Genomic DNA, 10,422 nt, shown 5'->3' with positions numbered 1-10,422 from the left:
GACAGCAAGGAGATCAAACCAGTCAATCTTAAGTGAGATCAATCTGAATATTCACCGCAAGGACTGATGCTGAAGCCGAAGCTCCAGTATTTTGGTCATCTGATGCTCACAGATGATTTATTGGAAAAGTGCCTGAAGCTGGGAAAGAGCGAGGACAGAAGGAGAAGAGGGCATCAGAGGATGAGATGGCTGGACGGCATCACCGATGCAATGAACATGAACTAGGGCAAACTCCTCCAGGAGATGGTGAGGGACAGGGAGGGCCGGCCATACTGCAGTCTGTGGGGTCACAAAGAGTTGGACACAGCTGGGCAACTGAACAACATCAACAATCGTTGTGGTGCTAATGAGTGATGGATGGTGTTATGAGATGAATTCCCAGTACCTCAGAACGTGGTTTTATATAGAGACAGGGTCTTTAAAGAGGTTTAAAGGATTAAATTAAAATTGGGTGGAGAGGGAGGTGGGAGGGGGGATCGGGATTGGGAATACATGTAAATCCATGGCTGATTCATATCAATGTATGACAAAACCCACTGGAAAAAAATAAATAAATAAAATAAAAAAATAAATAAATAAATAAAACGAGCCCATTCGATATGCTGTAATCTCTGAAGTCGCTCAGTCGTGTCCGGCTCTTTGCGACCCCATGGACCGTAGCATATCAGGCTCCTCCACCCACGGGACTTTCCAGGCAAGGGTCCTGGGGTGGATTGCCATTGCCTTCTCCACATAAGGACACCAGTCAGTTCTAATTTTGTATGAAATCCTGGGTAAGTTAAGTCAACATTTCTATGGCCTCCATTTCTGTACCAGTGGAGATTGAAAAGGCCAGTCTCATAGGATTCTGGTAGGGGATTAAATGAATTGATATATGATAATTGATATATACATATATATATATATACACACATCTATATATTTATATGTATATATACATATAAAGTATTAAACTGTAGCAAGAATACAGTGTTATATGTAAGTGATATTATTAGTCCTTATAAAAGAGGAAATCAAGACACAGAAAAGCGACACCCAGCACAGAGGAAAGACCATGTGAGGACATAGTCAGGAAGTAGCCATCTGCAACTAAAGAGAGAGGTCTCAAGGAAACCAGACCTGCCAACAACTTGACCTTGGACTTCTAGCCTCCAGAACTGTAAGAAAATAAATTATGTTGTTTAAGCCATCCGATCAGTGAATTTTTTAATGAAAGTTCCAGCAAACTAATATAGCAGGAAAGCAAAAGCACAGAGACTGTGACTGTAGTTGACAGATGAGTTTAGAAACACACATTAAACAAATCTTGGGAGCTTCCAGACACAAGTGAGGGGGAGCTAAGGAATAGGAATTCCTGGACTGAATGGGTAAATGGGGGAATGCCAAGGACATTTAGATTATTCCCAGTGACTCTTGAGCAACATAGGTTTGAACTGCATGGGTTCCACTTACAGAGGGTTTTTTTTCCCCAAAATATACTATAGCACTATGTAATCTGTGCCTGGTTAAATCCACGCAGGTGGAACCACAGATAATGAAAACCAACTATGGGATGTGAGCATCAGTGGATTTTGGTATTTGTGGTGGGTCCTGGAACCAATCCCCCAGGATAACGAGGGATGACTGTATTTCAAAAGTGATCATTTATAAATATCACAATTATCATGTATTGAACTTTGAGAAACATGTGAAGTGAAAGTTAGTCATGTCTGACTCTTTGTGACCCAATGGACTGTAGCCCACCAGGCTCTGTCCTTGGGGATTCTCCAGGCAATAATACTGGAGTAGGTTGCCATGCCCTCCTCCAGGGGGTCTTCCCAACCCAGGGATAGAATCCAGGTCTCCCGCATTGCAGGCAGATTCTTTACCAACTGATCCACCAGGGAAGCCTGGAGAAACAGGAATAGGGGTTAAAAACCACAGACTCAAGAGACTTAGGTTTCAATTTTTATTTTGTACACAATCCTGGGTAAGTTAGTTAATATTTCTATGTCTCAGTTTATTCATCAGTGAAGATAACAAGGCCAATCTCAGAAGATTTCTGTAGGGATCGAATTAATTTATATATATATATATATAGTATTAAACTGGGCCAAGAATACAGTGATGCATGTGTTAGCTGTTATTATTTATTATCATTAAAGGCAGACACTAGTCAAAGTGTTGAATCAATATTCACAGAAATTTTTAGGTGCCTGAAATATGGTAAGGTAAATTTTGTTACTCATGATCACACCACTAGCAAGCGAATAAGTGGCAGACCCCGGATCTGACATTAACGATTATGGGCCTATAAATTATTGTGCTCCATGAAACAAAGCCTTTATTTACAATGCATTATAAAATGCCAAATTGATCACTAAACAGGCATATTTCTGTTTACAGGATTTACATGAATCCAAGGAACTTCTCAAAATTTACACATTTTTTAAAAGTTCATTTATTTCATTACTGCATTCTGAGTGGAGAACGATACTGTTTAGACGGTGTGTTGAAGCAATAAGCTTCTTTTTTTTCTAAAGACATTTTATCTGTTAATAATAAGTAAAAAAAGGAAACATTCAAAGAGAAATATTTGATTAAGGTAAACAGAAATAAACAGCTTTAAAATATATTCAGAATGCTTTACTATATGCATCTTAAAGTATTCTATATTTTTGATTCTTAAAAACTTGTACATGAAAAATAAATATACAAATTTCAGATTGAACAATGCAGTCTAAAAGAAATACTAATTGCACTGTTTCCATTTACAAGTTTTTCAATTCACAAACAAGCTGTTACATTTGATGGATGAAGGCATTTTATATTTCATGTGGTTTGCATGTGCTTGGAGTGAGAAATAGTTCCTTGCTTTCTTTAAGTACAAAATTATAGATGCACAGTGGTGGTCTGTGAAAGAGAAAAAAAGAGAGAAAAAATAACTGTTAGTAATAACAGCAAAGTTTACTTTCTTCTCATAAATATAAAAATATCCTATACCTATAACTGGCTCAGACAGTAAAGAATCTGCCTGCAATGCATGATCGATCCCTGGGTTCGATCCCTGGGTTGGGAAGATCCCCTGGAGGAGGGCAGGGCAACCCACTCCAGTATTCTTGCCTAGAGAATCCCTATGGACAGAGGAGCCTGGCAGGCTACAGTCCATGGGGTCACAAAGAGTAGGACATGGACTAAGCATAGCACATGCCTATAACTAACAAGTTCTCTAAAAGCAGGGAGTGGAAAAAAACCTACAGGATCATTTCTGCTCCATCTCATTTGTCTATGTAGAGATGAACAGACATAATATTTGTGAGAAAGAAAAAATTCTCTGTACTTCAACACCCTCTCTCCTTGTTGCTTCACTGGAATACTCACACTGAATAGGAAATATTTTGGGATACTGAAACAGCTGAAAACTGAACTCAACTCTTAGTGGCTAGGCCACTTCTATCATGATAGCCACCACGGAAGAGTTGGACTGAATTCACAGACAATTTTGCCAAAATATTTAATCAATCCTCTGCCACCTGTTAAAATGGAAATAATAACATTTAAATCATTCTATATCTTGGAGAAATTGTGTATTCAGTATTTCAAGATTTCTGAGAATTCAAGTCACTGTGGTGAATCATGTCCAGTAATTTATCTTCTTGTTAATATCTTGAAACCCTCAAAAAAGTAATCAACTAAAATAAACAAAGATTGGTCAAAGTTGAGGAAAGGAGCTAAAGGAAAAAAAATGGTAGAAATAAACGGAAATTTCCAGTACCAGCCATACTAATGTAATCAAGGAAAAGGGGACAATTCAACTGCACAGGTGCTGGTAGCTCACCCTTATTTGACAAGTGCACTGCTCTAGATCAAGAGATACATTTCTCCCCATCTTCTTCTAACTTGGGACATGACTAAACACATTTTAAAATATTCAACAATATTGTTAGGTTAAATTCTTCCATTTTACATCAACTTCCTGACTAAACATATTTTAAAATATTCAACAATATTGTTAGGTTAAATTCTTCCATTTTACATCAACTTCCTATATCTGATAACATTTGAAAATTAATCAAATATGGACACATTTATCTTTAATTATAAAAGCTGATATAGAATATTACAGTATTTTTCCACTTGAAGTAATAAATACATTTGAAAATTTAATAGTATAGAAGTGTGAAATATCAGTACTTCAATCTTAAAAGATTCTTAGATATTAGCAAAAGTAGCTTTGTGGTAAATTGTCAGAGACCAGAATGTAATTGAAAAATCAGACATAATCCTTTCTCCATTATTAAGTGGAAGAAAGACTTTAACACTTCCCCTAACAAATGCATATATTCTTATGTCAATTTTTCATTTAGCCTACTAAATTAAAGACTTTCTTCACTGAGTGAGCCTTCAATGGTCTGGATGTCCCTGATTCACTTCAGTATTAAGTTGTCATAGTCAGACAAGGTTGTCAGATTTATTATCAGGTTGGTGAAAATGTAACTGCGGATTCAGACTGTGGATTTTAAATCACTGTAACTAGGCTCAAACACATCTTTATTAAACAAAATAGGAACCACTAAAATCAACACGCTTTTGCCAATGAGAAATAAGTTTGTTTATTCCTGTAGCATAAAAACCCATGCTTCAGTATTCGATGACCTCTTGGAAAGCATTTTCTGCCTCCTGCTGGTTGTGGAAGTGTCTTCCCTGCAAAAAGTTGTTGAGACACTTGAAGAAGTGGCAGTCGGTTGGCGAGAGGTCAGGTGCATATAGTGGGTGAGGCGAAACTTCTGTAACCCAATTCCTTCAGCTTTTGAAGCATTTATTTTGTGATGTGGGGTCAGGCGTTGTCACGGAGAAGAGCTGGGCCCTTTCAGTTGACCAATGCTGGCTGCAGCCATTGCAGTTGTCAGTACATCTCATCCATTTTCTGAGCATACTTCTCACATGTGATGGTTTCGCTGGGATTCGGAAATCTTTAGTGGGTCAGACAGGCAGCAGACCACCAAACAGCCCATTTTTTGGTGAAAATTTGGCTTTGGGAAGTGCTTTGGAGCGTCTTCTTAGTCTAAACACTGAACTGATAGTCACTGGTTGTTATATAAAATCCACTTTTCATTGCACATCAAAATCTGATTGAGAAATGGTTCATTATTGCATAGAGTAAGAGAAGACAACACTTCAAAGGATGATTTTTTTGATCTTCAGTCAGCTCAAGAGGTACCCACTTATTGAGCTTTTTCACCATTCTAATTTGCTTCAAAAGCCAAACGACCATAGAATGGTCAATGCTGAGTTCTTCAGCAACTTCTTGTGAGTTGTAAGTGGATCAGCTTTGATGATGGCTCTCAATTTGCTGTTGCCAACTTCCTACGGCCGGCCACCACGCTCCTCGCGTTAAGGCTCTCGTCTCCTTCGCAGAGCTCCATGAACCGTCACTGCCCTGAATGCTCCTTAGCAGCGCATGGGCCAAACGTGTTGTTGATGGTGCTGCTTTCTGACCCATTTTGAACTCAAATCTCTCGAATTGCTTTCTGTCTAACATAATTTCCCTAGTCTAAAATAAATATAAAATAAACAGGAAGTGTTAAGTCATTAGCAAAAATATAAATAAATATGGTGAGAAATATGCATTAAAATGATGTATAACATAATTACATTTATTTAAGAATGTATTCCAATATCAAATGGCAAAGTTCAACAACACAAAACTGCAATTAGTTTTGCACCAACCTAATAATAAATTGTATCTGTCATCAAGTAATTGTCCTACTAACATATTTTAATACAACCTTAAAGCAAGTGTGTTTCTGTTTATTTTCTACAATAAAATGAAAGCTCACTATCCTATTACGATTGACATATGTTCAATATAGTAAATGCATATATTTTATTAAATATCCACATTTTACAAAGCTTTCACAAGCATTATAAAACAATTTGGTCAGGTTCATTACAGCTTCAGAGTTAAATTTTACCATAATATATGAGGAAAAATAATTTTCCTGTTTTTACATTGTGAAAGCCTATATAGTTCTATTGCCAGGAGACTCTAATATTGAGATCATTTATTCTATGTTATTATTAGTTCCTTATCCCCAGGATAAAAAAAAAAAGTTAAACTGTATAATTAGAAAAAAATGTGATATATGTTGAAATATTATAGGGATAAGAATATTTAGTGTTTTTTTTAAATAAAAAAAGCATCGAATGTTACACTTCTAAAGCTTTGTTTACCACAAATTAGCAGAAATGAGCACAGTACATTGATAAAGCATAAACTTCAGTGAAAATACAGAAGAAATCCAAGAATTAAAAAAATCTCTAGAATTCAAATATAATTAGTTTTTTACTTTTAATCCATATATATTTTACAAAATACAATAAGTATACATGCTTCTTTATTTCTAAAACATCTCCCCTAAGGCTTTTGTACAACATATCACATTTAGGCATCTAGGGTTCTTTTAAAAAGTTACTTAGGATAAGGTTCCTAGCACTAACAAAGGTATCTGTTCCTACCTGCAGGTAACTGAGTAAAGAGAATAGAATGATCTTGCCTTAGTAGTGGGGATTATTACCCATAAAGTTAGCATGATTCCGGTCCTACCTAAAAAACTTTGAAAGCAGAACCAGAAAGAACCAATCTTCCTAAAAGTAACTAAATAGTACCTTGGGAATAAAAGAAGATTTATAAGAATACAAAAATATGGAGCACCTAACATGATAAAATACAGTGTCTGGCATCTAATCAAGAAACACCAAGCGTGCAAAAAAGCAGGAAAATTGACCCATATGAAGGCAACCAATTGAAATCAACCAAGAGCTAGCACAGATGTGAGAAGCAGCAAAGACATTGTTGGTGGTGGTGGTGGATTTCAGTTACTAAATTGTGTCCAACTCTTTGCGATCCCATGGATTGCAGCACACCAGGCTTCCCTGTCTTGCATTATCTCCTGGAGCTTGCTTAAACTTATGTCCACTGAAAAAGTGATGCCATCCAACCATCTCGTCTTCTGTCGTCCCCTTCTCCTCCTGCCTTCAGTCTTTCCCAGCATCAGGCTCTTTTCCAGTGAGTCAGCTCTTCCCTTCAGGTGGCCAAAGTATTGGAGTTTCAGCTTCAGCATCAGTCCTTCCAATGAATATTCAGAGTTGATTTCCATTAGGGTTGACTGATTGGATCTCCTTGCAGTCCAAGGGACTCTCAAGAGTCTTCTCCAACACCACAGTTCAAAAGCATCAATTCTTCATTGCTCAGCTTTCTTTATGGTCCAACTCTCACATCCATACATGACTACTGCAAAAACCATAGCTTTGATTATATGAACCTTGGTCGACAAAGTAATGTCTCTGTTTTTTTTAACATGCTGTCTAGGTCATAGTTTTTCTTCCAAAATGCAAGTGTCTTTTAATTTCATGGCTGCAGTCACCATCTGCAGTGATTTTGGAGCCCAAGAAAATAAAGTCTGTCACTGTTTCTGTTGTTTCCCCATCTATTTGCCATGAAGTGATAGGACCTGAAGTCATGATCTTAAATTTTTGGATGCTGAATTTTAAGCCAACTTTTTCAGTCTCCTTTTTCACTTTCATCAAGAGGCTCTTTAGTTCCTCATTGCTTTCTGCCATAAGGGTAGTATCATCTGCATACCTAAGGTTATTGATATTTCTCCCAGCAATCTTAATTCCAGGTGGTACTACATCCACCTGGCATTTTGCATGATCTATTCTGCATATAAGTTAAACAAGCAGAGTGACAATATACAGCCTTGATATCAATTCAGTTCAGTTCAGTTCAATCACTCAGTTGTGTCCAACTCTTTGCAACCCAAAGGACTGCAGCACACCAGACTTCCCTGTCCATCACCAACTCCCAGAGTTTACTCAAACTCATGTCCACTGAGTCGGTGATGTCATCCAACCATCTCATCCTCTGTCATCCCCTTCTCTTCCTGCCTTAAATCATTCCCAGCATCAGGGTCTTTTCCAGTGATTCAGTTCTTCACATCAGGTGGCCAAAGTATTGAAGTTTCACCTTCAGCATCAGTCCTTCCGATGAACATTCAGGACTGATTTCCTTTAGGATGTACTGGTTGGATCTCCTTGCAGTCCAAGGGACTCTCAAGAGTCTTCTTCAACATCACAGTTCAAAAGGATCACTTCTTCGGTGCTCAGCTTTCTTTATAGTCCAACTCTCACATCCATACATGACCACTGGAAAAACCATAGCCTTGATTAGACCTTTGTTGGCAAAGTAATGTCTCTGCTTTTCAATATGCTGTCTAGTATGGTCATAACTTTTCTTCCAAGGAGTAAGCGTTTTTTATTTCATGGCTGCAGTCAACATCTGCAGTGATTTTGGAGCCCAAGAAAATAAAGTCTGCCACTGTTGCCACTGTTTCCCCATCCATTTGCCCTGAAGTGATGGGACTGGATGCTATGATCTTAGTTTTCTGAATGCTGAGCTTTAAGCCAACTTTTTCACTCTCCTCTTTCACTTTCATCAAGAGGCTTTTCAGTTCTTCTTCACTTTCTGCCATAAGGGTGGTGTCATCTACATACCTGAAGTTACTGATATTTCTCCCAGCAATCTTGATTCCAGCTTGTGCTTCATCCAGCCCAGCGTTTCTCATGATGTACTTTGCATATAAGTTAAATAAGCAGGGTGATCATATACAGCCTTGATGTATTCTTTTCCCTATTTGGAACCAGCCTGTTGTTCCATGTCCAGTTCTAACCATTGCTTCCTGACCTGCATACAGATTTCTCAAGAGGCAGATCAGTTGGTCTGGTATTCCCATCTCTTTCAGAATTTTCCACAGTTTATTGTGATCCACACAAAGGCTTTGGCATAGTCAATAAAGCAGGAATAGATGTTTTTCTGAAACTCTCTTGCTTTTTTGATGATCCAGCAGATGTTGGCAATTTGACCTCTGGTTCCTCTGCCTTTTCTAAAACCAGCTTGAACATCTGGAAGTTCTCGGTTCATGTATTGTTGAAGCCTGTCTTGGAGAACTTTGAGCATTAATTTACTAGCATGTGAGACGCATGTAATTGTGTGGTAGTTTGAGCATTCTTTGGTATCGCGTTGCTTTGGGATTGGAATGAAAACTGACCTTTTCCAATCCTGTGGCCACTGCTGAGTTTTCCAAATTTGCTGGCATATTGAGTGCAGCACTTTCACAGCATCATCTTTTAGGATTTGAAATAGCTCAACTGGAATTCCATCACCTCCACTAGCTTTGTTCGTAGTGATGCTTCCTAGGGCCTTCTTGACTTCACATTCCAGGATGTCTGGCTCTAAGTGAATGATCACACCATCGTGATTATCTGGGTCATGAAGATATTTTTGTACAGTTCTTCTGTGTATTCTCGCCACCTCTTCTTAACATCCTCAGCTTCTGTTAGGTCCATACCATGTCTGTCCTTTATTGAGCCCATCTTTGCATGAAATGTTCCCTTGGTATCTCTAATTTTCTTGAAGAGATCTCTAGTCTTTCCCATTCTATTGGTTTCCTCTATTTCTTCGCACTGATCACTGAGGAAGGCTTTCTTATCTCTCTTTGCTATATTTTGGAACTCTGCATTCAAATGGGTATATCTTTCCTTTTCCCCTTTGCTTTTTGTGTCTCTTCTTTTCACAGCTATTTGTAAGGCCTCCCAGACAGCCATTTTGCTTTTCTGAACTTCCTTTTCTTGGGTCAGATCTGATCACATGGACCACAGCTTTGTCTAAATCAATGAAACTATGAGCCACACCATGTGGGGCCACCCAAGACGGACGGGTCATGGTGGGGTGTTCTGACAAAATATGGTCCACTGGAGAAGGGAATGGCAAACCACTTCAGTATTCCTGCCTTGAGAACCCCATGAAGAGTATGAAAAGGCAAGAAGATAGGACACTGAAAGATGAACTCTCTAGGTCGGTAGGTGCCCAATATGCTACTGGAGATCAGTGGTGGAGATAAAGCAAAAACAACACGCAATTGTGGATGTGACTGGTGATGGAAGCAAAGTCCAATGCTGTAAACAGCAATATTGCATAGGAACCTGGAATGTTAGGCCCATGAATCAAGGCAAATTGGAAGCGATCAAACAGGAGATGGCAAGAGTGAACATTGACATATTAGGAATCAATGAACTAAAATGGACTGGAATGGGTAAATTTAATTCAGATGACCATTATATCTACTACTGTGTGCAAGAATCCCTTAGAAGAAATGGAGTAGCCATCATAGTCAACAGAAGACTCTGAAATGCAGTACTTGGATGCAGTCTCAAAAACGACAGAACAATCTCTGTTCGTTTCCACAGCAAACATTTCAATATCATGGTAATCCAAGTCTACGCCCCAACCAGTAATGCTGAAGGAGTTGAAGTTGAACGGTTCTATGAAAACCTACAAGATCTTCTAGAACTAATACCCAAAAAAGATGTCCTGTTCATTAT

General features: G+C 38.3%; 1 protein-coding gene across 2 annotated transcripts in view; it reads right to left on the bottom strand.

The window, feature by feature from the left end:
• Positions 1-1,949: 1,949 nt before the first annotated feature.
• LIPI (lipase I) overlaps positions 1,950-10,422 on the bottom strand; it is a 65,034-nt gene continuing 56,561 nt past the window's right edge. The window contains exon 10 of one of the 2 annotated variants that reach the window (XM_043893061.1): positions 1,950-2,892. In XM_043893061.1, coding sequence (XP_043748996.1) covers positions 2,805-2,892 — 88 coding nt within the window. In that variant the 3' untranslated portion in view covers positions 1,950-2,804. The remainder of the gene's footprint in view (positions 2,893-10,422) is intronic. The other variant, XM_043893062.1, reaches the window with a different exon arrangement.

The sequence above is a fragment of the Cervus elaphus genome, chromosome 31 (assembly GCF_910594005.1).
Source record: "Cervus elaphus chromosome 31, mCerEla1.1, whole genome shotgun sequence".
In the NCBI taxonomy this organism is placed as follows: domain Eukaryota; kingdom Metazoa; phylum Chordata; class Mammalia; order Artiodactyla; family Cervidae; genus Cervus; species Cervus elaphus.
The sequence above is the reverse complement of the archived record's forward strand: the minus strand, read 5'-3'. Positions and strand labels throughout refer to the sequence as shown.